The sequence below is a fragment of the Camelus dromedarius genome, chromosome 12 (assembly GCF_036321535.1).
Source record: "Camelus dromedarius isolate mCamDro1 chromosome 12, mCamDro1.pat, whole genome shotgun sequence".
NCBI lineage: Eukaryota > Metazoa > Chordata > Mammalia > Artiodactyla > Camelidae > Camelus > Camelus dromedarius.
The window spans coordinates 40,314,102-40,341,882 of record NC_087447.1 but is presented as its reverse complement, the minus strand read 5'-3'; the positions used below and the strand labels follow the sequence as shown (position 1 = coordinate 40,341,882).

The 27,781-nt window shown below is 48.8% G+C and overlaps 1 protein-coding gene across 1 annotated transcript in view; it reads right to left on the bottom strand.

The window, feature by feature from the left end:
* Nucleotides 1-21,086, bottom strand: part of DKK3 (dickkopf WNT signaling pathway inhibitor 3) — a 41,457-nt gene extending 20,371 nt beyond the window's left edge. Inside the window, exons 1-4 of the mRNA XM_031460022.2 lie at nt 20,924-21,086; nt 20,099-20,340; nt 13,839-13,976; nt 11,206-11,289 (exon numbers count right to left, since the gene is read on the bottom strand). Coding sequence (XP_031315882.1) covers nt 11,206-11,289; nt 13,839-13,976; nt 20,099-20,311 — 435 coding nt within the window. The 5' untranslated portion in view covers nt 20,312-20,340; nt 20,924-21,086. The remainder of the gene's footprint in view (nt 1-11,205; nt 11,290-13,838; nt 13,977-20,098; nt 20,341-20,923) is intronic.
* Between the last annotated feature and the right edge of the window lie 6,695 nt (nt 21,087-27,781).

The window sequence follows — 27,781 nt, the reverse complement described above, 5'->3', positions numbered from 1 at the left end:
CCTAACCCTAACAGCCTCCCCTGGTGACCCCAAGGGGCTCCACCATCCCTGGGAGGGAAAGATCCCTGTGTTTATTGCTACCCAGTGGTCTTTTGGTGATTTTGTTTTTTCATTTTGAGCATTTTTGGTGGGGGGAGGGGGAGTGTTCAATGACTCAATATAAATGACAGGAGTATAGCCAGGTGGCAGAAGGTTCAAAACCACCCAAAATTATGGCTGCAAACTTCCATGACTACTTCTATCAGAAATATATCTTTTTCTTGAAAAGGGAAAAATTTATATCTGGTTTCAGAGGAATATGAACCATTCAACCACCTACCATGACTTTGGGAATTTAACTGAATTTAACTTCTCCAAACTCCAGTGTCCTCATCTGTAAAATAATATCTACTTCTCAGTATTATAAAGATTACAAAATAAAGCACATAAAAACACCTGGTATAGAGCCCAGCAAACAGTAGGTATTCAATAATTAGATGAACGAATGAAGACAAGAAAAACACAGAGAGGACCATTCTTTCAAGCAAATAAAACTCATCTCTGTACTGGCAGCTCTTTGCTGAATCTAATCTTCAGGGACTTCTGCTTATATTTATAGTCCCCAGTTTATTCCTTGGTCAATAGTTTTATCCATTCAACGTATCCATTAAACTACTAAGCACCTACCTCATGTCGATACAGAGGTAAACACGACAAAGCCCCTGCCTTCCCAGGGCTCACGGTCTTACAGACACTTCTGCTACCACTTCACCAACTTCTGGTGTTGCCCCCTAGATCTGAGAAGCCTCATCCCACCCCACGCGTGGTCACCGTCTTCTCAGCATCAGACAGACCACCTGCCCAGTTACCAATCTTACAAGGTGTCACAAAAACGGTGGCACCACCGCCCTGCTTCCTAAACAGGAAACTCCAAGTCCACAGTGTATTAAAAACCCAACTGAACTGGATATAAGGTCCCAACTTCAACAGCTGCATGATTTGGAGAAAATTATGTGCCCCTCATCTCTGTTTTTCCATCTGTACAATGAGAGGTTTGGTCTAGAGTAGGAACAATAAATGGATTTCAAATACAGCGCTTTCCCAGTTGATAATCAGTGGTTGCTTGAAGGGCTGTGTTATCTCAAGTTCTGAAGCTCTATCTGGGCTCATTAGGAAACAACAATTGATTAGTGATGTCTGTCACGAGCACAGTGGTGGGGCAGTGGTAGTGTATGTGCCCCATGCTTTAAACCCTCGTTTACAGGAGCTCAAAGGACCCTGTGAATCCTGCCATTTATAATTCTGTGACTCGGTGAAGTCTTACTTTACTTTATCTTTGGCACAAGACCGTCTTTCCAGACAACAGCTTTTACATCTGTTTGGTCTAGGACCTTATACCCAGTATAACCTGAGAAACTTTCTCAGTTACTGGGTTTCAAGGGACAGCAACCTTACAACAAAATAAACACATGTACTAATTTATCCCACTCATATTCAGTAAACTGCTGCTTCCTGCCCCAGAGGCCAAGGAAATTAGGTCAGAAAGGAGAATTTACATGTACCGAGCATCTATTAAGTGACAGATACTGTCAATACATTGTCTCTTACTTTGGGCAGTCACTAAATCCTCCTTTCATGGGGCAGGAACCAGTGCTCAGAGGCGTTGGGGGAAGTTGCCCAAGAAGCAGGGATTCCAACTCATAACACTTCAGACTCCAAACCCCACTGCTCTGTGCTCCCATAAAATGAACCCAAATGCCTTGTTTATTCTTTCTCTTCCAGGAGGTAGAGGTGAAAAATGAAATGGACAGCACGTCCAGACAGAGCGATGAGATCTGGACAAACATTTAGATGACTCAATCCCCATCCATCATTTTTTTCTACAGTCTGCTGGGGATGGGACCAAGAGTAGATGTTCCTGCCTATTTGGGAGACCAGCTCAGCTGATCAGATTTGGGGCATGACTGAGGGCATTAGATACATTTCTCTGCATCCCGACCCCCCATCCCGACCCAGGTCCCTTGCACTGGCTCTGCCCCTAACCCCAGAGGAGGGGAGGGCATGACCAAAGCACTGTCCTTTGACCCTGTTCCCAGGAAGCCCTCCTGACCACTGGTGGGGATTTAAAGAACTGCTGCCACCACCACAAAGCCCTCTCCCTGAGGCTGTAGCCCAGCTGAGCCCCTAGGAGTCTGCGGAGCCCTGACAGGGACGTGGAAGCTCCCTGACGACACTGGGATTCTCTGTAAGACATGGGGGATCTCATAAAGGAAGGTGCGGAGGGGGTGGAGATTTCTAACAATCAGGAAAATCACCTCTTTGGATCCTGGAGATGAACATCTAAGACGCAGCCAGAGCTTGCCTACAGCCAGCCTGGGGGCAGTTCCCAGCATGCTGGCCTGAGGCCAGGGCGTGAGTTACTACTTAGTGGCGTCAGTTACACCACAGAGACACCCTCTGAGGCTGTGGCTGCCGTAATGGAGAGGCAACCACGGGGACCTGTGTTGGGAAGGCACTGCCTGGACCCAGGGCAGCAGAGCCCAGGGATTTTTTCGGGGGGGGGGTAATCAGGCTTACTTATTTATTTATTTATAATTACTATTTTTTATGGTGTACTGGGGATTGAACCCAGGACCCTGTGCATCTAGGCTTGCATTTTACCAATGAGCTATACCCTCCCACCTGAGTCCGGGGATTTTTGTACAGCCCTTCAGCTCAAATTGGACCCTGAGTTCCCCAGTGCCTACAGTCATGGATGCCAAGGGGTAATATAACATCCCACCTTGTGCTCCACTGGTGGGCGTGTACAATGGTGCAGCTGCTGTAGGAAACAGTATGGCAGTGCCTCAAAAAAATCAAAATAGAATTACTATGTAATCCAAAAATTCCAGCCTGTATATACCAAAAAGAACTGAGATCAGGGACTCAAAGAGAGATTTGTACACTCGCATTCATCGCAATATTATTCACAACAGCCAAGAGGTGAAGGCAACCCAAGTGTTCACTGACAGATGGGTGCAAACAAAATGTAGTTTCCACAAACCATACTGTTCAGCCTGAAAAAGGAAGGAAATTCTGACACATGCTACAACGTGAGTGAGCCTTGAGAACATTATGCTAAGTGAAATAAGAGGACAAATACTGTATGATTCCATTCATACGAAGTATCGAGAACAGTCAAATTCATAGAGACAGAAGTCAGAAGACTGGTTGCCAGGGACCAAAGGGAGGGAAAAACAGGGGTTACTGTTTAATGGGCACAGCGTTTCAGTTCTGCAAGATGAAAAGAGTTCTGGAGACTGGCTGCACAACAATGTGAATGTACTTACTACTGAACTATATGCTTAAAAATGGTTGGGATGGCAAATTTTATGTATATATATTTCAACACAATTTTTAAAAACGTTCCTTTAAGAGCATGGGTTTTAGAGATTTGGTAATCGACAACACCTAGGCAATTTGCTTTGCTTCTTTTTCTTGGTACAGGCTCTGCCACCTAGCTCTGCTGTTGAACTTCTCTGAGCCTCGGTTACTTCATCTATAAAATGGGATCAACAGCATATGTGACTTAAATGGTTGTCATGTGGATTATATGAAGGGAAGCTGGTGAGATCCTAGTCCTGGCACACAGCAAGGGCCCCATAAATGGCAGCTCTTAACGTTCGCCATTGGCTATTACTAGCATTGTCACCATGGTCATTTGTTATCACTGAGCACTCAGTCATATCACAGCACTGACGAGCTGGTCTGAACTGTTGCAGGATTTACTCTGAGAAGGAGAAATAGGTGGCTTTGGAGAGAGGATGGGTAATCTGGTCACTTTCCGAGTCAGTGACCAAATGAGGGAGCATTGTGGTCCTCAATGTTATTTTAAAAATAAAACAAAATGGACTCACGAGCCCTGGGAGTTTCTCAGAACTACGCCAAAGGTCCAGAAAGGGCAGAGACACAGGCTGAAAAGGCCCCCAGGCTGGTCTGGAAGGATCTCCAGGCCCTAGCAGCAGTGGACAGCCACCCACCTGCACAGGGAGCTCTTCAGCCCCTGACGTGCTTGGGCAACCCAGAAACCACGGAAATGGCTTGTTCTGCAGCCGTCAGCCTAATGAAATTTCAAGTTCAATCACTGTCATTTATCTGGCCTGCCTACTGGCACCGAGCAGAAGAGGTGTGTTCCATTTCTAAGTAAAAGTTTCCAGATTCCAAGCCCCAAAGCCAGGCTTTTTGCAGGGCACAGAGGATTCAGCCTAGAGTTTCAGCAGGAATAAGCAAAACCCCGTCCCCACCGTCTCTGCCACCCAAACCACGTCTTCCCAGCTGTGTCCTCTGGGATGGCAGAGAGCCTTGATGCGCTATACACACAGCATTTCAGACGCAGGGTATGTTCCTAAGTCAGTGTGTATTTCCAGCTCCTTGGCAGGGCTCTCGGAGCCCTTCCTGATCTGATTCCTGCCTCTCCCCAGCCTCATCTGCTGCTCCCCCAAGCACACCTCCAGCCCTGGCGCTCTCAACTACGTGGTGCTCCTCAAACATGTTATTAGCTTCACATGCCTCCTTGACTTTGAACAAAGAATGCTTCTGCAAGGAATGCCCTTCCTCCCCACAACTAGAATTCCTAGACACCATTCAAAACACAGCTCAACCGCCACCTATTCTAGGAAGCCCGCCAAGAAATCTAAAGGGTCCAAGACCTTATTTGCAAGGTGACAAGTGAGCCTTCCACAGTTTCCTGGATGCCAGCATAGACCTGAGACTCCCGGGTCAGAGACAACACCAAAGCAGCACGAGCCTCATGTCTGTGACAGTTCCCCTCGCCCCCAAGTCCCAGGGGACAACGTGGAGGGACCTAGGTGGATGCTGTGTATGCATCACAGCTGAGGACTGTCAAGCACCCAAATGTTGTATAATGGGCTGCAAATGAACCTGCCTTCTGCCAGGCAGGAAGTGTTATCTCTGTTTTCCAAGGCTGCTTGCTGTACAAATATCCTTGGAAAGATAGTCTGGAACAAAAGGGCAATTAATGTCTCTGCTTACAAAACAAGCAGAAACTCCAGAGAGCAAGAAGGATCGACAAAATCTTCCCTGGCTACCTGATCTGGGAAGCCACACAATGCTCCCACCATGCCCTGTCCACCTCTGCCTTAGGAAATATGAATCCACGTTGTAATGACCTGTTTACTTTTTTGTTCCACTGCTAGCCTGGGTCCTCTCTGCTGTTCGGGACCGTCTTTTACATTTATCTGCCAGACACACATTACATGCTCAATATGCAAATAAATGGAAATGGATGAGTTGAATAATTAAAATTGGGAATTTTGACAGCCATGGTTTGGGGGTAATCAAATAATCATAACAACAAAGGGATGACGTTGACTCACTGCTGCTTCTTGTGTTCAAGGTGCTGTATGGTGGTTTTTATCTGGATTGCTTCATTTTATTCTCATGAAATGCTCTATGGAAGGAAGGTACTTTGATGAATCCACTCTACATGTGGGGAAACTGAGGCTTAGAGCAGTTAGGGATTTAACCAGTCACATGGCTAACAGCAACACAGCTGCACTCTGAACTGGGTCTGCCTGCACCCGAGCCATAGCCGCCCACTTAAATGCCCCTCCTCTCCCAGGGCATCGAAGCTTGGGTTTGGGGTGTTGGCGGAAGTAGCCAGAGAAGGAAGGAGGGAGTGCCTGTTTGTGATGACAGGGGTGGGTGGCGGCAGTGGCCTGCACGTCACCATCACCTACTCCCTGATGTGACTCACAGCCCATCAGCCACCTCCACGGACATGAACACTCAGACAGTTCCCACTGGAACTTCACACCTTCCTAATCTGTCCCACACTGAGCCAGATGGTGTTTGGTTTCGGGAACAGCCTGGAATGCAAAACTGACCTTTCTCTCTGAAAAAGAGAGGAAAGGATGAGATTTATTTGTGAAGCACCCTATGTTTGCTACAACTTACAATTTTCAAACAGCCATGCCCCCTGATCTTACTAATAATCAAAGAAATAGAAACAAAAAGAAGACACAGGTGATCACCCCTACCCACTGTAGGTGAGGGAGGATTGGTGAAATTATCCCAGAAACTGCTGCTAAGAGCAAAATTAGTACAACCTCCTGGAGGAAAATTTGGCAACATCTCTCAAAATCTTGGATATGGACACCCTTTGACAGAGCAATTTGATTTCCAGGTTTTACATGATGAAAACACTTGCAATATTGCTCAAAAGTATAGATAGATATCTATAGCAAAATTGTAAATAATTCATAATATCTTTTTAAAACATTCAAAACACACAGAAATCTGTAAAGGAAAGGTCTGCAAAATTCAATTCCTCCAGAGATATCTACTAGTAATGATTTTTTTTTTTTTTTTACATTTTGCCAAGCTCTTCTATGCATACTTTTTTTCTAAAAATGAGGTATTTTTATATAGTGTATAAAGCATATAAAGTATACCTCATATACGTTATATAGTAAATACACGGCTCTGCAATTGCTTTTTCTTCACTTTACATTTTATTGAAGATGTCCTTTTATACTAACTTATATGAAACTCGTTTATCAAACTTCACAGTGTTTTGATTTTGCTTGTGGAATCATGTATATTTAATGAATTCCTTCTTGAAGGATATTGAGGTTGAAGATAGTACAATTTAATGTAGCCAGGTCACAGTTCAAAAAGAAATGCTTACTCCTTAAAAACCGCTTACCCACATCAACTGTATTTATTTGAGGAATGCTTATCCACTTCTCAGAATGATCCAGAGCTTCTCCATTTTCCCTGTAACTTTTTCCGACTGGACTAAGGTATGAGACTTGGCCAGAAACTACAAAGTCAATGCACATATACATCTAGAAACACAAAAGTACCCACATGTCTGGTTATAGGCTGTGGAATCACACAGTCACACAAGACTGTCATCACTCTTAGATCTATAAGCTGGTTTCTATAGAAACCAGTATACGTCCTGCCAACCCAGGCCCATCCTGTAACCTGTCAGCACATGACCACCCCCTGTGCTTCTTGTCATTCATTAGGCCCCACTTTCCCTCTGTATCCCCAGCACAAGACCAGACACGCAGGACTCGAGAGGACAAGACGCCCAGGGTGAGTCAAGCTCGAGGCTCAGGCTCAGAGCACAGAGCTTCCGGCAGAGCGCATTACTCAGAGGGCGAGGCAGGGCTCTGGAGAACTTAGCCCAAGGCCACAAACAGTGGGAAGAGGCCCCTGGAGTCCTGAAACACATCCTCAGCTTCCAGGAAAATTCCATTCTTTTTGCAGTAGGTTGCTGGGAACCAGGGGAGAAGCCAATCAGAAGTCAGTGTTAATTACTTTTCAATAATAATGAGCCTTACACAAAGAGCTTTTATAAACTGCGCCTTACTAGACTCTCACTCAGTTTTGTGAGCTGAATCACAGAGCTTGTAAGGGTCAGGGCAGGTCTGAACCCAGGTGGGCCTCACACCTTGTTCAGACTTCCTCCTGCCCCCAGACAGACAGGGAAGGGCTGCATTTCCTGGGATTTGGCCCCCTCACCATCACCCCCTTCACACACACACACACACCCCCAGCAGGACTCTCCAGGAGGCTGGGCCTTTGGACCCGTGTCCTCCCTTCGTGCATTTCTGCCAAAATAAACCCAATGACTCATGAGCTTTGTGCCCTCTGCAATTCCGTGAGATTGATAAGGGTGGCTCCAGCCTCAGAAATCAGAGCAGAGGGAGCAGACAAAGCTTACTCTGTGCTGAGTGAACCAGCTGGGGGCAGAGGAGACCCTGAGGCCTACAGGGGAAGAGGGCATCAACCCGCTTCCTCTGCCCACACTCCTGCTGGGCCTCTTCGGGCTCTGAAGTGACAGGATGCTGACTGTTCAATGGGAAACAAAGAAGTAAATCCTCAAGTTCAGCCAGCACAGTTTGCCATCCCACTTCCCCCAGACTTCAACGCAAATAACAGCCAAAGCGTCCTCCCATCAGAGAAGACACTGGGCTCACACTGGTGGAGAATTCCACCGCCACTGTCCGCAGTGCACTGTCTGCTCTGACCATTCTCCTGGACAAGGGAATCACGGGTCACTCAGATCACTGCCATCTTGAATCTGGGAGTGAAATCTGTCTGCCTGTGCCCTCAGAAGTAGATGCTGCCTTGAGTGGTACCTTGGAGTTGGTTACATGTGATCAAATCTATAGGTTCAAGTAAGGTACGTTCAGCTGGGAAAGCAAACAGACCTGCTGTTTTAGATCCTATTCTAAAGTGAAAACAGAGAAGACAACAAACGCACAACACGCTAAGCTCGGTAGCTCCGAGCTATATTTCAATTAGAGGACAAGTCCCTTCAAAACGGTGCGGTGGCTAACTGTGCCAGATGCTTCCTGTTTGGGGACACAGTTATAAACAAAAGCCTCCCATGTGTGCATAACGGCTCGTCTGCTCTCAGGCTGCCCACCCGCCACTTTCCTCCTAACCCCCTGCACGAAAGTAGCTCAGCGTCAGTCAGCCCACCCGCTGGCCCGTGAAGGCAGACAGGCCGAGGGCTCCGCACAAAAGCCTCACAGAAGGACGTCAGGCCACATCACCGTCGCCGGGGCGCTCAGGTGAAATATGCATACACATCCCAGCGCTTGATGAAAGGAAAATGTGGGGCACTTGGTGATTATTTTTAATTGACTTCACCTGGGAATTTTAAATCCCAAAAATTTAGCTGCCATTTGCAGAAGGTTTGGGCAGCATATGATTTTGTCCCTTTGAACGGCAAGCCTCCCATTGCCACCTAAGAGAAAGTCTCATCGGCACCAAACGCCTTTTTCAGAGCCAACTGTAAAAGTCATTAAGTTGCAAAATCACGGAATGGGATAGCAGTGACGATGTCCGACTGTCCTCCGCCCTTTCAAGGCAATGTAGCCTTTACATCTTCCCTCTCAGAAAAAGGAGCCCCACGACTCTGTAAAGATGATGCTTGAGCCCCTGCTCAGTTGTGCTGGGACAATGGTAACCCAGGAACCACAGAGGAGTTGGATGGAAGGATTCTGTGGGCACTTGAAACTAGACCTCGCTTCTCAGACTCCTGGCAAGGCGCCCCGACAACAAGCAAGGCTGTGTAGTGAGGGGACACACCACCGCTCCTGCCCTGTGACCCACTGCCATCCTTCATAGGTGGCTTGGAAAGTCTCCAGTCTGTTCTCTAAAGACCCATGGGGTTCACTGGGCACTGGCCAGTCAGGCATCAGATGCCCCAGGTCTCCTTCCTAGACAATCGAACTGGAATTTATTCTCCTAGAAAAACTCTCTTGAGTTAATATACCAAGGGCCTGAGCAGGAATCTGGAAAAACTTGGTGAGTCTCTGCCCTCTGGGTCAACCTCTTGCATTCTCAGGACCATTGACACAGGGGGTCAGATTCTGCACTGCACGGAGGTGCCACTTACATCCTCCATCTCATGATGAACGCATGTGCCTGTGTGGGCACACATGGGGATTCTGGGCCTTGCGGCCGAGCCTGGGGCACAGACACACGGGCCACGCAGACTTGGCAAAACTGGGCAAACACGGAGGCTGCAGCCTACAAGTGCAGGCAGCTGCTCCCTGACCCTCGCAAACTCTTGGAGTCTTTGAGATCTTGTCTCTCGCCCACCTGCCACTCTCAGAGCTTTGGTTCCTCCAACCTCAGGGCTCAACACGTGACACAGCCACCTCACCTGGAAGGCAGGGGGGAGCCCGGGATGTGCACCTGGCCCTCACAGGGAGCTCACAGCGGTGCTGCTGCCGTCCAGGCTCTGGGAGGCTCCCCCAGCACAGCTATACTGTCGTGCAATCACACACCTTTTTCTTTCCTTTCACTTGAAGACAAAGGCTTCTTTCTAACCCACAGCCCTGAGAGCTGTTTCCCCTGCCCTTCCACTGAGACTTAAATCTGGAGTACTCTAAAGCTTTCCCCTCTTGACACCACCTGCTTGTCTGGGCTCTTCTTTTCCTTTTTGTCTTCTCTCTTTCTCTTTTCCCACCTTCAAAAGCCAGCCTCTCTTCCCTCCTGTCCTTAGTCTATTTTTGTTTCACGGTCTTCTGTACTTTCAGAGTTGGGAGAGATGGCAAAAGCCACTGTCTTATTTCAGGATGGGGAAACTGAAAGGTGACCTAGTTTATAAGTGACAAACTCATGCTTCCAGCCTCTGCCACCAGGTCTCTTTCCATCTCGCCACATGGCTTGCCCCCTGCCACCCCTGAGGTCCCTTGAATGGAAAGTCCACCATCACATGCAGCTGACTGGACTCCCCCCGCCCCAGCCTGCAGTAAAGTCAGTAAAGTGCCAAAAACGAGCAAAATGAACCCATCGACTGCCAGCCATGGCAACACCGCCTCCCTCAGGGTTACAGGTACGCAGCTTCTCTTCCTGCAATAAGGCCCAGCGGGTGGGGGGGATCCCCTGATCCCCTTAGGAAGCTGGAGATGCACTCTGCACCTCAGAGGGGAGGACCTTGTGGTTGGAAACTTGCCTAAGGCACCTGGGCCGAGAGAGGCCGGCCCTTGCAGGCCCCACAGAGGAGGCACTGTCTACAATGGACCACGTCGCCTGGTTGTTGTCTCACCGGGTCTCTGCAACCAAAGCTGGGCCCCTCTTTGCAAAGATGAAGGTCCACTGAGTTGCCTCTGGCCTGGGAGTCTGAAGGCCAGTGATCCTGCCTGGATCAGCCCCCGACCTATGCCAGACCTTCTGTCTGTGAAATGACACCCCTGGCCACGTTCATAATCTGTAATTCTCTAAAAACCAGCCGGCCTTGGGACTGAGCAACAGGCCACTGAGTAGCAGGCACCTTTCCCTTTCTGGCTCTCAAACTGCCAGGCCAGGGCTGGGGTTATAAATGACATGGGTCAGGCCAGAGGCTTTAGGGGATTTTCAGTCCAGGTTCACCAGTTCTTGTTACCAGGGACCTCAAACAACGCGCCCGGCACTTCCGCGTTCCCCTCCCAAGGCTGAGACGCAACCTTGCAAATGACAATGGAATTGAATGTGTCTGTTGTTTCTGGGGCCGGCTGCACGGAGGCAGAGCCTGCTAGCAGGCTGCATCTGTCTGGCCAGAAAGGGAGGAATTGGGGAACCTTGGCAGAAACAGGGCAGGAGAGGTGCACAGGAGCCAGCTCCCTCCTGCCGCGGCCCGCTGTCTGGGTCGCCCTCGACAGGCTGAGCTCAGGAGTGTGAGCCTCGGGTGTGGGTGTGGGGAGGATGACGACTCACGTGGCTCCTTTTGCCTTCTTCATCGCCCATCGATGTAATGACCGTCTCTGAAAAGACCATCTGTCCAGTCTGGTTGTTGGTGATCTGCAGGAGAACCGCACAGTGAAAGTGAAACAGAAGGAATTCTGAGCAAATTCCACGAGTTGGTTTTTTTTTGTTTTGGTGTTTTCCACTTACTGAAGCAGGAGCATCTGCTAAAGTAGGCAGAATGCCCACTCCCCCTCTTCCTGAGCTCCACCGGCGGTGTGGCCACGAGAGCACAGCACGGGGCACCCTGAGGCATGCAGCACATGGCCTGTCACCCTGCCAATACTCAGCACCTGTATTGCTCTTGGGGCCCATTCACTTGAAACTCAGCGTCCACTTTCTTTTGGACTACTCCAGGTCTGGGTATGGAATCGAATGACATTCAGGAGAATAAAACAGGTTTGAGCCACAGCTGCCCTCTTCCTGATTCTGAGGACAGTTTCATTTTATCAAGAAAGTGCTTACATACAATGGCAGACCTGGCCCCCTCCTCCGCTATCGGTTGTCTGCCTCAGATTCTGTGATCAGGAGCAGGCACCACAAAGCTGAACCTCAGAATCCTGGGGTGGAAGCCAGGCCATTCCACTCCATCCAAGGCCATGTCTAATGTCTGTGTTGGCGATAAAAGAATAGAAAGAACGCTGGCCCAGGAGCTAAGTGATTTGTGTTCTCCGGGCCTTGGCTCTGACATCGACAACTGTCTAGCATGTAATGTGGAACAAGTCACTTCTGTTCTCTGATTCACAACTTTGTCATTTCTAGGTCATCTTTAAACTTCCTGCCAGTCCTAATATCACAGGTGCCTGCAGCCAAAACCAAGTGGAAACTCTCAGCCTAGCATGCAACCGTGGATCACATTCCAGCTCTAACTCCAGCTCCAAGGAGATAATCATCACGTCATCAGCAACAGATTTTAAATCTTTTATCTAAGTAATTCCTCTCTCTAACAAAGAGATGTCTTCTTCCTTTATGCCAGATACTTACAGGACTGGCCAACGTTATATATATTGTTCATTGTCCAGCTCTGAATGTACAGGAATGAGAACTCCTCAGAGCCTTTATGATCCTACAGCATTATACTATGTCTTTATTATACTGTGCGTCTAGGAAGAGAACTGTGTACAATGTTTTCCAAATATGTTTCACTACTGAGCCCCTCTTTCCTAAGGCATCGCAGAGGACAGACGCTCCACTGAACCCGCTACTACACCATGCATGTAACATGACTTCACCATAATACAACAGTAATAATGAGAACAACTTGCTGCTGCATCGCACTTCACAGTTTACATGACTCTCGTATACCTTAAGTTGTCTGATCCTCAGGAATCCGTCACATAGGGGCTGATATCCCTATTTCATTAGTGATGGTCATGAAACTGAAATAATTTTTCACTATCAGTTACTGGTAGGACTCACACTTGGGTATTCCGGTATCTATAGGGAGTAGATTTAAGAAGCAGCTGAACCTGTGAGCTAATTACTGTCAGAAAGGATGACTTCAGATTGGTTTTGACAAGAATAAAGCAATCACTTTTGGAAACATTCTCTAGGCTTCCGATGAGAATGCTAAAGGATCCTATTTGGCAGGTGACTCATTCATTTATCTGGGGTGGACGGGGGAGGGCACACCCTGGAGCTGGGCCCATTAGCATGCAGCGGGAGGACAGCCACACAAAGGCTACTTTATAGTCAAGGCAGCAGCCCCTGAAAATTGACCCCTTTATCCTCTACAGCACAGAAATGCTATTGTTTCAACCCAGTCATTACCTGGGCACTTGAACAAAAGCAAGACTCTTTTGTGAGAACCACTGTGGCCTTGCATGGAGGAGCTGAGATGGGATCAGAGGTCAAGCTCCCTGACTGGCACAACAGAAGGTCAGCTCTACAGCCTCTAGCAACGACCCTGAACATCCGCACGCCAGGCTCTCTCCAAGAGAAGACAGGCTGCATGGCCTGCACTCAGAGTTCTGCCAGAGTCACCCAGGAGACATCTCACACCAGGGCACGCTAATGCCACGTTCCTCTAGACAGAACAAATCTGCTTGTCCCTTGCACAAGACACTGGATGAAGAGACACTTAGACGTGCGGTGGGCTGGAAAACACTCCGCCATAGAATTCTGAATGGATAACCAGCATACGGATGAATGTTTAACCTTGAGGCAACAGAGGCTTTCCCTTCTGAGGACTGAGTATACTGCACATGAGTTCCTCCTAAGGAAACCGTGAAGATCTGTTCACCACAACATGATCTCTATTTCAACTCTCTATTGAAATATAGATAAAAACCTGTGAGATAAATTCCTCGAACTCAGTGCTAGAAAAGTATCACTCTAGATACTTGTTCCTTTTTTCAAATGATAAAAAGCCCTCAATTGGATCGGCAGGAAGATCAGAATCAACTTTATTGCTTAAATGCAAAAGCAATTTATGTTTTTGATACATATCTTTCCCCTTTAAATAGCTCCCTCACTCCTTCTGGTTTTTAACCTGTATTTCACCATCTCCACATGTATTTTTGGCTTGTGTATCAAATATGTAAGCAAGACCTTAGTCTTCTGGCGGGACTAGACGCGGCAGAAAGGAGGACCACGACCGCCCTTACCTTGTGAATTTCTCGGTGGACGTGGATGGTGTTGTTTCCCACCTTGGTTTCTGTGTTGGTCTCATTGTGATAACTGGGAGGTAAGTGTGCCAGGTTCACTTCTGATGATGCTTTAGCAGCAGCCTCTTCTGCCTCCATCTATTAAATCAATGAATTTAATGAGCAATATTGTTTTCCCTTGATACAAATCAGAGTCCATTAGAAAAAAAGGAACCACGTCTCTTTTCCTCTTCTGCAGTGACAAGTAATGGTGGTGATGACAGGTACTGTTACTTGAGTACCCAGTAGGACAAGACATTGTTCTAAATGTTTATGTAAACACTGCCTTAAATCTCACAACCTCCCTATGAGGTGGGTGTTAATGTCCCCACTTTACAAATGGGACAACTGAGGCTCAGGAAAACTAGTTAACTTCTGAAAGATTCTCAGTGAAGGGCAGAGCTGGGATCTGAGAGGCTTCCACTGAACAGTCTTAACCCCTGTATGAATTCTCCTGGTGCCCCACCCATCTCCCCATGGTCTGGTTGGGAGGTCACCTGCATTCAATTCCCTTACGTGCCAACAACCAACCCTCTCTCTCTCTGAGGGCATTCTCTGGCTGTGCAAGTGTGCTCAGTCTGCACAGGACCTGAACACCCCAGGAACAACCCTCAACCAGTGAAGGGCAGGTACAGGGGCTCCCTCTCCTCGCAGTGGGATAGCCTCTCTCCAAGGACCTCTGGCAGGATGGAGCCCTAGCTGTCCCAAGCAGTAATCTGTCCAAGGACCTCTGGCAGGATGGAGCCCTAGCTGTCCCAAGCAGTAATCTGTCCATCAGCACAGGGTTTACTGCTCGTCTTCTCTTCCATCTCACTTTCCTACTTCCTCCTAGTGTTTCTGGGATCACATCGCAATAAAGTATTTACACCCACATCCTTGTGGCAGGGCCAGGTGGGGGAGGGGACCCAATCTAAGACAGCCCTTTCCTCCCTGCAGGAAGGGCTACAGCTATGTCTCCTTCCTCACCCACCCCCGAGGACAAGAGGGACCCTTGTGAGGGTCAGGTGACTACTTCCCAGGGTGCACCTTCCTTCTGGCTCTTCCTGCCCATGTGTCCTTTCCTAGGGCAGTTTTCCGAGGCCACTGTCTTCAGACCATCAGTCTCCTGAGCCTCCATGACATCTATCTCAGATATGTCAGTCAACTTGAATTTGCACTCAATGTCCTGCTCTGGATTTATCTCCCAGCCCAAGCCCAGAGGAATGCACAGGTGACAACGTGACCAGTCATAGCTGATTGGACTCAAACAGAGGCCACGTCATGGACTAGTTGAGCCAACTAGACACTCTCTCTAGGAATTTAAAATGAGAGACACAAAGAGAAGTTGTAGTTGGTAGTTGGTGGTTGGCGATTTTCCAACAGGGTGATCTTTGAGCTATGTTTATTCCTTAAAACGAATCCTCAAAAAATATTTTCCTATTTAAATAAAAAAAAAATCACTGTCATATGTAATGTAATTCCCTTCCATACTAAAGGAGGCCCCTCTTTTCCTGCCTTTCCCAACCAGATGTGCTGAGTGGGGTGTATATGACGAAAGAATTCCCACGTCTCAGTGTAGCACAAAGAAGTGTTAGTAAAGTCTGGTCGGCATGAAGGCTCAGATAACCAAATGAGGACTCGGTCAGCAACCACCAGGTTTGACCCAACAACACCTCCTGAGATGTCTGAAGCCTGATCACTGGCTCCGTCCCCACCATCCCCATTCTCATCACAAGAGCTGCCGAGCCTGGGCATCACCTATGCCTGAGCCCTTGCCCCAGACCCTTCCGTATCTCCTCAGTTACTCACAGCAGCTCTATGAGGAAGTGTTACTACTCTCACTTGGCAGATGAAGAAAACTACGAGGCTGACAAAGGCTAAGGAATCTGCCTAAGGTCATCACATTGTAAGTGGCGAAGCTTGGATTAGAACTCAGGGCAGTCTGACTCCAAATTACGTGTCTTTCCCAGTGTATTATTCTGCTCATGTTTTTACTGGGGAAATAGGAGAGCCCCAAGCAAGCAAGTTTGAGGATGATCATGACAGTCTCTGGAAGCAAGTCAGGCGTTCAAAGAAGAGAGAAAAAAGGCTTCCAGGTGGAGGAGGAGGCATGATTGGCCTGGCCTCAAAGGACAGAAACGATTTGGACAGAGGGGAGCACAGAGGAGGCGAAACTGTGGCAGCCTGGATGAGAACGGTATGTTTTGGGTGAGGGCAGGGGGTACACCCTGGACCCTCACTGGATAAAGTGATGGCTGATGAAGTAGAGATGGGCTGACAGGTAGAGCCATAGGCAGTTCTAAAGCAGAGGGTGTCGGCCTTGTTCCCAATCAGGACTTGCCCAAAACGTGGGAGGAGAGAAAAAACACATATCTGGATCCCTTCCAGCCCTGCTGAATTACAATTTCAGGGGGGACCCCACACACCAGTGCGTTTCCCAGATGACTCTGAAGTATTCCTTCCCCTCTGCTCTTCCCCGGGTAAGAAACTCTGCACCAAGCCATGGGGGGTTGAAGCAAGCAAGTTCTGAAGACTAGCTGGGAGACAATACAGAGTCCAAGGAAGGAAGAGAACAGAGCAAGGGGACTGGCTAGAAGCAGGCTGGGTGTCAGAGCTTATATCTGGGGAGGGACCTCCTAGATGGTAAAGGCTCCAAGTAAATCTACAAGGACCGGGCCGCTGAGAGCTGGCCACCGTAAGGCAAGAAGTCGCCCCCAGCCTCATCAGAGGGCAGCACAGTAGAGCGTGCCCAGGTTTTAGAGTCAGGGAACATGGGGCCAAGTCCCAGCTCTGCCACAAAGTAGCCACGTGACCTTGGGCAAGACACCAAATACCTCTCTAAACCTCAGCTCTCTTGTTTGTAAAATGGGGGTGATTCTATTTTGTTGAGCAGATGTAAGATTAAGGACCACGAAATCCAAGTGCTTTGTACAGTATCTGCCACCCAGCAAAGGTGTAGTGCATAGCTACTTGCATAATATAGTCCCTGAAGAAAGTGGTTCTAGAAGCAGCTAGTTTGCCAGGGAATGTTCGAGTAGAAGTGGAAAGAGGACATAGTGGATAACGTGTGTTTGAAGGGCTTGCTAACAAATGGAGAAGAAATTGAATGAAGCTAAGATTGGATGCTTAAGACTAGGAAAACGGCTTTTAAAATTTGTTTTAAGCAAGAGATCCTGGCATGTGTAGCAACACAAAAGATACAGCTGGAAAAGAACAGCAGCCTGGAGATGCTGGGGAGGTGGGCTATATCCAGAAGGAGAAGGGAGTGTTTTAATGTTTTCAAAATTCCCATAGGAATCGGAATCCTGCAGTTTGGCTTTCAAGTAACTGACAAGTTACCAAATCTGGAATTTGCTCAGGGCTGAGCAGACAGTCTTTATAGAAAACCATCTCTCTCTTAACCAGTAGTTATTTCCACAGAATGAGCTAACAGCTCTTCCAAGGCACCATGAACTAAAGTACAGTTTACAATGGAAATTTCAACCACAACTATTACTGCCACTAGCAGGAGAAACTTAAGCCTGAAGCAATAGGACTTGTTTCATAGAGAAGGAATGTGAATATTATTTAAAATAACATCTGAGGTTGGTTGAATCTGTGTTTGTTAAAGAAGCACAGTAAGAAAAACTGGAGAGGTAACTGGGGTTCTTCCTCATATAGGAGGGGTGAGCAGAGCATTCCAAAATATGCCAGTTACAGACGAGGCAATGACCAGAGGGGGCAGTGATTTTAGCCTCAAAATACATTTATCAATAACACATAGAATAATAAAGCAGGAAGACAGGAAGAGCCCAAACCGCACCATTTAAAGATTTGCTTCCCTTCAATAATGATGCTACAAGTAGAGTTAACTTTTTCCCCTTAAGAGAAATCAACAGTTTGAGTCAGCTGAATATTTTAAATGTCAGGAAGTTACTTGAAAGCAGATTCATGATGCAACTATGCAAACAATTAATGCATCTGGCCGTGGGTCCTCTTGGCTCTTCCCAGGGACGACAAGTAAATAGCAACTATCTTGTGTTTATGAGATTTAAGGGGCTTTCTGGTAGTCTTTTTTTAAAAAAATTAATAGTAATAGCCATGATCTATTGAGAATCTATTATATATTGGACCCTGCTGGTCCTTTTTTATTATTCATAGTAGTAATATTAACGTGATGATAATGATGGTCATTATTTACTGAGAACCAACAATTTCCCATGGTCCTTATAACAACCACACAAGCGGGCAACTTACACGACACCAATTTTACTTAACCCCATTTTAGATGGTCAGATAACTTGCTTTACTTGCATCCCCTCATTTACTTCTCCCCTTTACCCCTAGGAGTACACTTTTTCCATTTTAGAGCCTGGATCCCATCGCTAGTAAGTGGCAGAGCTGGGATGAGATAAAGGAAGGTTGGTGCGCACTGAGTAGGGTAGGGGTAACAGACAATGTCTCCCCTGGTGGCAAACTGCAGCCAGCCTATCTGCACAAGTCAAGCAGAGCCATGTCTGGAGAAAGAAGGCCGGAGCCCAGGCAGAGCCAATGTGGACAACTCCCTCAGAGTGGACACCACTTCCCATGTCCCGCTGGGCCCCAAACTGCTATGATCAACGAAGAGGCTGAAGAGCCCCCTGCCCCCCCTCACTGGGGGCTGCCGGCAGAGAACCATGCTGCACGGGCAAGGTCACACTGAATAAGAATGTGGAGGTGACTTGGTCAGTCTAAGAATCCATGTGCAGCAGGGAAAGTTCTAGAACCCAGAGAAGAAAAGCAGAGAACTGCTCTGGGGCTAGAAGGCTCATGAGCTCAGTTCAGTTTGAAGGTGCAGAGTTAAGAGACACTGGGGCCTATCTGACTCCCCCACCTCTTTCATCGTCCCATGTCATGATTCTTCCGCTTTCACAGGAAACAAAGTCCACGGGTTTTGGAATCTGGCCTGCCCAGTGGGCATTCAGGTACAGCTGCCCACGTAACTGCCTCCCAATCTAGTGTCCCCTTCACCAGTGTCCACTGGGTTGACTGTTGTGGGAAGGAAGGAGAAATAGCCCCAAATGATAGAGGGCTGGAGGAAGAAAGTCATCTCTCCTGGTTGACCAGAGCCAGCTTTGAGGCTCTGCCCAAACGCAACGTGGAGAAGCAGGGATGTGGAGCTGCCTGACTTACGAGCCTGGACATCTGGTCTTTCACTGACTCCTTCCCTGGGAAGGCTGGTTTCTCTCCAAAGACAGGCTGTAGCCAGAGCCAGGCCCAATGGTGGCCATGCCCACCCATCCCAGGCAGCAGGGCTACCTGGCTGCAAGAGCTGGGCCAGCGACACCTCCTGTCCAAGCAGCCCTGGCAATGCGTGGGTGCCCACCCTAGAGGATACCATCTGTAGTGTTTGCACCTGGGAGGCAATGAAAGGAAGAAGCCAGGCAAAGTTTTCCCAAGGTATCTGGTCTCTGATACTAACAGCTGCTGTATATCACGCAGCTACTATACGCCAGGTGCCACACATATCGTAGACTTAATTCTCACAGGAAACTGAGGTACAGGATCTTAAGGGAATTGTCAAATGCCACCTTGCTGCTGAGGGGCAGAGGAGACCTTGAGCCCAGGACTGACTCCAGAGCACTCTTGGGGTGGGGTTGGGTTGGGGGCCTGCCTTTCACACTGCCCCTCCTCCTCTCACCCACCCTCTAACAATTGACACTGCTGGGCTTTGGGACTCCTAGTTTCCTTCTCGGCCCCACATGGCACTTGAGAAAGCCCAGACAGACTACCAGCCAAGCTCAGGGCTCTTTGTCGCCTTATGGCGCCTTGTTACTTGGGAACATGACAAGCTCGAAGCCCAACAGACAAGCTAGAACTTGAGATGCCTGGAGCTTCCTCTGCAAAACCAAGGCGCTAGAGTACCAGGGCCCTTGCAAGCATCCATTTAAAACAGGATGAGGCCAACTGCACACCTGAAGATAATTGTGGGGTGATGGCGGTCAGCCTGCAGGCAGGTGGTACCTCCGGCTGCCCGTGGGTGGGTCCAAGCGGAGTCTCTGGATGGACAGCCTCAGATCTAGATCTTTTGGCAGGAAGGCAGAATGAGGTGGGAGTTGGGATCACCCCGCGCTTGCTCCAGATCTCTTGGAATCTGCTGCCGGCCCTGCCCAGCCCGTCGCAGACCGGAGAACCCTGGCCAGCCCCCGCAGCACTGCTTCCCCAGCCCCCGCGGTCGCCAGCCTCCGGCCTCCCAGGAGCGCGGGCCCTTGGGACGCACCCACCTCCTCCACCGCGCTGCGCAGTTTGTGCTGCGTGTCCTCCATCAGTTCCTCAACCTCGCGGAACATCTCGTTGAGGGTGGCCTCTTCCTGCGGGTAGCTGAGAGCCGGGCCAGACTCAACCGGAGCCGAAGTCACCGCTGGAGCCGGCACGGGGGCCGTGGGGACCGCCGCCGCCAGCAGCAGGCATAGCAGGGTACCCCCGAGCCGCCGCATCTCCTCTCTGCGCCCGCCGCTGTCGCCGCCTGCGCGTTCCAGAATGCTGTCACAGGGGCGCCGACCACCCTCTCGCCCGCGCCGGCGCCCCGCCCCGCCCCACAGCCGCCGGGCACTCTGAGCTCCGACCCGCCCCTGGCGCCCCGCACCCACCCCCAGATGGGACGAAATCGAGTCCCTTACGGACGCAGTTCCTCTGGACAGGGAAGCCCCCTGCCCGCTCCAGCCGCACGCCAGAATCCCCTCCGTACCCCCACCACCATTCTTGGGCACAGGCTGGGCTCTGACCCCCTCACCAAGTGATAGCCCCCTCCGAGGGCAACAGAACCTGGACACGCCCCCCCCCCCCCCTTAACGGTTGTAGCACCACTATCTTCCCAGCCCGGCTGGGTCCCGGGTTCGAGCCCTGCCCCCCCACCCCGGACCGGGTCAGAGCACAGCTCTGAAGCCTACCCTACTCCCACCCTATCTCTATCCCAGCCTCCATATGGGGTGGTCAGAAAACGGGTCAGCACCCCCACCCCCACCCGCAGGGTCGGAACCAAGTCCAGCGCCCAGTCAGGAAGGACCGAGCTGAGCCACCCCGCTTCCCCGCCGCCGCCCCTCACCCACCCAGACTGGGCCGAGCTGCGCTCCGGGCTGGACTTGCTAGGCTTCGCTGGCGGGTCGCCGCGGGGCTACGGAGCCGGAGCAGGAACCGAGCTGTGGGCTGGCCTCCGGTGCGGGGAGCGCGGCGGGGATGCGGCAGCACCGGTACCCGAACGAGCCCGCAGCTCTCGCCCCGCCCTCCCGCCAGCCCCCGCCCCGCGGGAGGGGCCCGGCCCAGCCCGCCGCCATTGGCCAACCCGGGCGCCGGCGCCCTCCCGCCCCAGGCCAGCCTCCTAAACCACCGAGAGTGGCTCTACGCGAAGCTGTCCTCTTCCCCGTATCCCACTGCCCCGCCGCATCCCAGTCCATTATCATCTCTGGCCCAGATTTTTGCCACAGTTTACGGGAGGCGGGGGGAAAGCGTTCTTCCTGTGGTCCACCTTGCTCTTTCCAAGGCGTCCTCTACCCCGCAGGCAGGATAAAATCCAAGCCCCTTAACCTGGCAGTCAAGGCCCATCACAGGCTGGCCTTAATCTGTCTGCCACGGTTGACGCCATACTCCAGCCAAGAAAACTCACTTGTAGCTCCTGCAGTAGCTCCGCAGAATGTTATTAAGCTCCCTACGGGCGTAACACAGTAAAGACCAGCCAGACACCTGCGGCCAGACTGCCTAGTGTCAGTCCCAGCTCTGCTCCTTAGGACTTTACTAGTCTGACCAAGTTATCAGATTTGTCTGTTCACCAGTTAACCCCAAAGCAAAATAGAGGTTATAGTACGACAACTAAAAATGTCACTTGTCGTGTAGTTCTACAAGAACGAAGTCAGACTCTGTAGTCGAGTACAGTCAACAAACCTGGCAGAGTGCGGGCAGAGATCAGGAACGAGGTGCTTATGCTCTGGGAAAACTGGCAGGACAGGCCCTTCAGATAGTTAGATATTTTCAGGAGAAAATTATACAAACCCAAACTCTTGAATCTTCCTGTGCTTGGAAAAGCACTAAAACCGTTAAGCAAGGTACCTGCTCCTCATGGCTAAGCAGCCATCTCCACTTTCTACGGAAATGTGTGCTTGGTTGCATGTAACCCCTTTGCCAAAGTCACAGATATACTGATCTTCCCCCCTTCTTTAGAGAGGTTCCTCAGAGCTTTCTGAGATGCTATAGTTCTCAGCAAGTCCCCAGGTAAAACTGAAACTCACAGCTCTCATGTTGTCTGTTTTTAATTCAGTCGACAAGGAGTGGGGTACCTCATAGGTCACGAGCATAGCACATGCAGGGAAGCGTGGGGCATGTGATAAGTGGGCTATAAACATTAGCTGTCGTAATGAGAGCAGAACTTTGTCTATTCACAGCTGTCTTCCTAGTGCCTAGAACAGGGAGCACTCACTATTTTTAAACAATTTTTACAATAAATGAGTGCCTACAACAGGGAGCACTCAAAAAAATTTTGAATGAACCTGTGTTTTATTTATCAAAAACTCCTATTTTTTCCTGTTCCTCTTTCTGTCTGGACAGCCCTCCCTCCTCTCCTCGGCCTGGCTAACTCCACCTCATCTTTCAAGACTCAGAGTCTCTCGTTACCTGTCCCTACTCCATCCCATCTCTCCCCTAGGTTTCCCTAGCACCACATGCTTCCCCATGGCAGCCCTGATTTGCCATGGTCTGCCCAGTCACTGGCCCATTTCCCCCCAGCAACCAGGAGCACCTAAGAGGCAGAGGCTGACATGCTCACCTTCGTGTCATCAGGGCCTCCGTTACAATACACACTGGGCCCCTGAGAAACGGATGGGCTGTTCTTTATAGCCATTGCTATTGATGTATCAATATAGCAGTAACATGACTGAGCACCCACTGTGTGCCAGGAGCAGGTATTAACTCATTTAATTCTCAAACAACCTCTGAGGTTAGTGCTACTACCTTTATTCCCAGCTCACAATAAGGAAACTTCCCCAAGGAAGTCACATACCTCCTGAGTGGTTGAAATGGGATTTGAACCTAGGAATCTGGCTCCAGAGCCTTGACCCTTCACTGCCAAACTCCTCTGCTATCACCCTGGCCAAGAATTATAAGATGACGTGGGAGGATGAGACAAGCAATTTCTGCAGGTGACCACTTAGAAGACATGTGTTTGGGGAAGGAATTCAGGACAGGCCACCCCCAAAGTATGCCACTTTGGCATATTGATGATTTTGAACTGAAGGCACTTGAGAAACAGCAGATGCAGGAAGGGCTCACTGACCTGCCCTTTTCTACCTTAAAATAGGCCCTAAAATTTCCCATGAGAGAGAGGTGCCCTCCCTGTAGCGGGAAGAGAACATCCTTATCACCAGAGGGGGAGTCGGTGCCAAGATGGATCTGTACAAACACACTTACTAAAATAACCCGTATCTTCTACTAGTCTCCCCTACTTAGCACCCAGTCATTTCCCTACAATTCACTGTCCCTACCTCTACCCCTTTGCCTTGTCATTTCTTAATAAATTTATCATTCCTTTGTCTAGAAGGTGCATGAGCTTTCTGCTCTGGGCTCTTCCTCAGGTCTTCATTTTCTTGTGAAGGCTCCCATGTACACATAAAATTTTAACAAAATGTGGATGTTTTTCTCCTGTTATTCTGTCTTGTGTCAGTTTAATTATTAGGCCCAGCTGGAGATGCTGTTCTCCTCCCCTGCAGGGGCCTCTTTGTCATATTTCATACAGCTGAGTCCACAGCAAAGCGTCAATGGAGAAGAAAGCACACTGGGGGCCTCCTTAGAATCAGGCACTGTGCAAACCCCAAATCTATAGCGAGGGCGTGGAGACTCAGAGAAATTAGGCCATCTGCCCAGAGCCAGACAGCAGGTGAGTGGGTCTGGGAGGAGACTCCGCGTGTGGCTGACTCTGAAGCCAGTGCTCTCACGCTTTCTTTCTCGTGACTGCCTTTTTTTTTTTTTTTTTTTTTTGCCCCCAGAACTCTCAAAATCATCGTTTGTCACCAAGATGTGGCTTCTAGCCATGTTCTCTTCAACTTCTGGGTCTCTGGGCCAAGCCGTCCTGAAAATTCAGGGAAAGCCTCCTCACTCCCAACATCCCCTGCTCTGTCCCCTGGTTGTTTGGCAGACCTGGCTCAGCTATTCATTAGCTTTCCAGGGGTGGCTGCCGACAAAAATGATCAACAAACAATCAATAATAAGAATAGAAAAGAGTTTCATCTGAGCCAAACTGAGGACCAGCCTGGAAGCCCGATTCCCAGGTTCCTCTGAGAAACTGCTCCAGAGAAGCAGGGTTTTCGGCACACTTTTATATCTTGTCAGAACAAACAAGTCAGGGATACATTTCTTCAAGGTTTCCAAAAAACCTGACCAGCACGTACACGTCCAGCATGTGCCGTGTGGCCTTGGCACCTGGGAAGGGAGTCTTATCAGAGGAGGACCAGCACTGGCGTCCCAGGAAGAGAGGCATTTAATCTTTATTTTTAATGTGGGCATTCTTTACTTCTGGTCAGTGTGCCCTTTTCTTTAATAATTAAAGCAGATATACAAAGTATGTTTGATAAGCCACAAACAGGCTGTTTCAGTTAGCATAAAATTCAAGTTAACTCACGTATAAGCCAGAATGACTTCCGCATACCTCAATATGTGAAAATTTATTTTATCATGGCCAATCCCATGCAAAGAGCCCAGAGCTGAATCTCCAGATACCCCACCTTGCCACTCTGGGCACAGACACTAAAAAGAAACCAAAGCCGAATGGAGGCTGCAGCCAGAGGGCGCATTTCGGGGCTCAGCCAAGGGTTGCAACGATGCAGATTTACAGAGCAAACCATGGTCTTCCATTCCTCCACATTGCTGGCTTAAAAACCAGGGAATTTCCCTGAATAAGACTTCTACCTTGTATCTTTTGCCCTGAAGTCTGGAGATCTTGACTTTTAGACTGAACTTTAAAAAAAGAAGAATGTTGAGCTGCCCCAAGTGATGGCTACGTGTTTTCTCCCATGGAGGTGGGGTTGGGGGAGTGGTGTGTCTAAATTTTGTACTCCTAAATGTCAGAATGTATCAATAGTGCCATTATTAAGTGAAGCTAGCAAAAAACAAAGAGATAAAAAAAAGATGAAAGAAAGGAAAGATAAGGAAACCTACAGTCCCCAAATACAAGTGCATCCCCTGCCCAGCTTCATACCTGAGGCAGTCACAGACAAGCAGATGGGCCTCAACCAGATTCCCCCGCCCCCAAACACACATGCTCTGGGTGCCAACAAGTTTAGAGGCAGGAGTCAGGGAACATAGGGAAACCCTCTGTGTTTGGGGCCTGACTTGAGAAAGGGTCACAGTCTGGGTGGTCATTGTGAGCAGACAGGCCCAGGGGCACACAGAGCAGGCAGTCATCCAGAGCCATCCAGATCAATCATCCAATAGGGTCAGGAACTTTCTAAAATGCCACAATATCCATCATACACTAATCTAAGCTCTGTACCCACCAAGGACATTTTCTTTTTCTTTTAGGGTGTTGGAAGAAATTCCTGGAATTATCATTCAAAAATTCTAAGTTCTCACATTTTCTCTATTGGAATCTCATTCCATGGTTGAGGAAGTGGCCCCAAATTAGTTGTAACCTGTTGAAAATTACCTACAAAGTTAGCACGCACCCAGGTCTGTCTGTCCTGCAGAAGTTTACGGCCATGGGCCTGAGGAGGTATGTATCACGATGTTTACAGAAGAACTACTCACAAGCAAAAATGTGAAAACGACTTTTTCAGCAGAAGAATGGATAAACTGGTTTCCAGAAACAGTAGAATACAGCTGTTAAAGAGACACTATTTCTAGGCAACATAAGTATAAATTTCAAAAGACATAATGTGGCAATTGGCAAAATGAGATGCACTTACTGTTGGGGGACACTTTGCGAGGCGGCCGGTGATGAGGGTTGGCAAAAAGAATTTACCAAAGGCAAGGGGAAGTTTAAGAACAAAGGGAAGTTTAATAGATTTGCTGCTACAGGCAGGACACAAGTAAGAGGCACCTGCGTGTCCGCTGGGGTGAACTAGGGTCTTTTATTAGGGGAGGGGCTGTGAACACAAAGGGATGGGGGAGCAGATTTCTGATCGGCTATAAGTGAGGAAAGGGGCTTTGGTACACGGGAGGATAGTGGATTTACGACTCCAGTAAGATGGAGACATGGGCTGACACAAGCAAGAAATTGATGACTCCGATAAGGGGGAAAGCGAGCTGAGAAAAGTCAGCCTGAGCTATGGCGAGGCCAGTCACTTCCCAGGGCTGTTCATTCTGCCAAGGCCAACACCCGTCAGGACTTTATCTTCCAAAGAGGAGCAGGCAGACGCCTAAGGGCTGGACGTTTGGGGGCCGCAGGGCCTTGGCAGGCACTAGCTGGCACCGCGCTTACTATTTGTGCTTATTTTAAAAACACAAAACAACAGTATCTATTGTTCATGGGTGCTACAAATACAGTAAAAACTGCAGGAGCGTGCAAACTGGCTCTGAGGTGGAAGGAGGGTGGGGAGATGGGGACGGTCTTCAGTCGTATTTGTAACATTTTATTTCTTTAAGAAAGAGAATGCACCAGTGTAGAGGAGTTCTGAGGAACAAGTGTCCAAAAATTCACATCTGTTTAATTGTCACACTTGATTAACTACACATGGGTATATGGGTGTGTGCCTGGTATTGTTTCTGTGTATTTCAAATAGTTTGTGAATAAATGAAAACCAAAAAAAAAAAGAAAAAAGAAAAAGGCAAGCCCCCCCACCCCATCCCATGCCTCCCCACAATAAAACGTAACAAAACACCTCTTGGAGTCAAACAGACTTTTCTTAGATCTGTTCTTGGTAGAAATGCTCTCTATCACTGTGAGGTGAGAGGGAGGAGTGGACAGTTCACACTAGGCCCGGCCGGGGGCGTCTCTCTTCATAAAAGGCCCTTCTGTCCTGCACCAATGATTGGGTGCTTTCCTCCTGGGGCGGGTGGAAGGGTAGGGCAGCTGGAGCCAGGTAATGACCTTGGGCAGGGATGGGGCTTATCTATCACCTCTGCCCCACCTCACCACCACCACCAACACCACCACTACTACTACCAGGGTAGGGATCAGTTTGCAAACAAGGAAACTGTAGGCATCTAGAACTTAGAGGTGCTCAGTCTGTAACAGTAAAGAACAAATCTGACTCCATATTAAATCTATTTCTTTGGCTTTAACTGTGCGCCCTGCTTTCCAGGCTTAGTCTTGCCAGCTCTGCACCTTTTGTAAAAGAATGTTGCCTTTAGCCTGAAATATACAAGAGAGCCTATTCTCAAGGCTCTGACCTTAAAGAATATTAACCCTTTTGTACTTATATAAAGATAAGCTGCAGAATAGAAAATCACACTTGTCCTGTTAGAGGTTTCACAGGGGCACCATGACCTGACCCCCCCTTGACAGCTGCAATAACAAAGAATTCCTACACCAAGAAGTTTGCAACAACCAACCACACCTTCTTCCCTTTTTAGTATAAAAGGAGCCTGAATTCTGACTTGAGGAAGATGGTTCTCCAAGACATTAGTCTGCCATCCTCTCGGTCTGCAGGCTTTCCGAATAAAGTCGCTATTCCCTGCCCCAACACCTCGTCTCCCGACTTATTGGCCTGTCGTGCGGTGAGCTGAATGAGTTTGAACTCGGTTACAGGTCTGGATAGGTGACTATTGCATACCAATTTTTAACACTTTAACCATTCAAAATAATTAATAAGGCCAAGGAAGGACTGATTACACACTCCTCTTTTTTCTTTTCCTTCCATCTTAGACAACACTGAACATAACTTGGAAACAGACGTGAAGAGCTGGCTCAGAGTTCATGTCTCTGCACAGCTCTTTAGTATCTATTCAGTATTTGGTATCTGTTTTCCCTGCTAGAATTCAGGCCC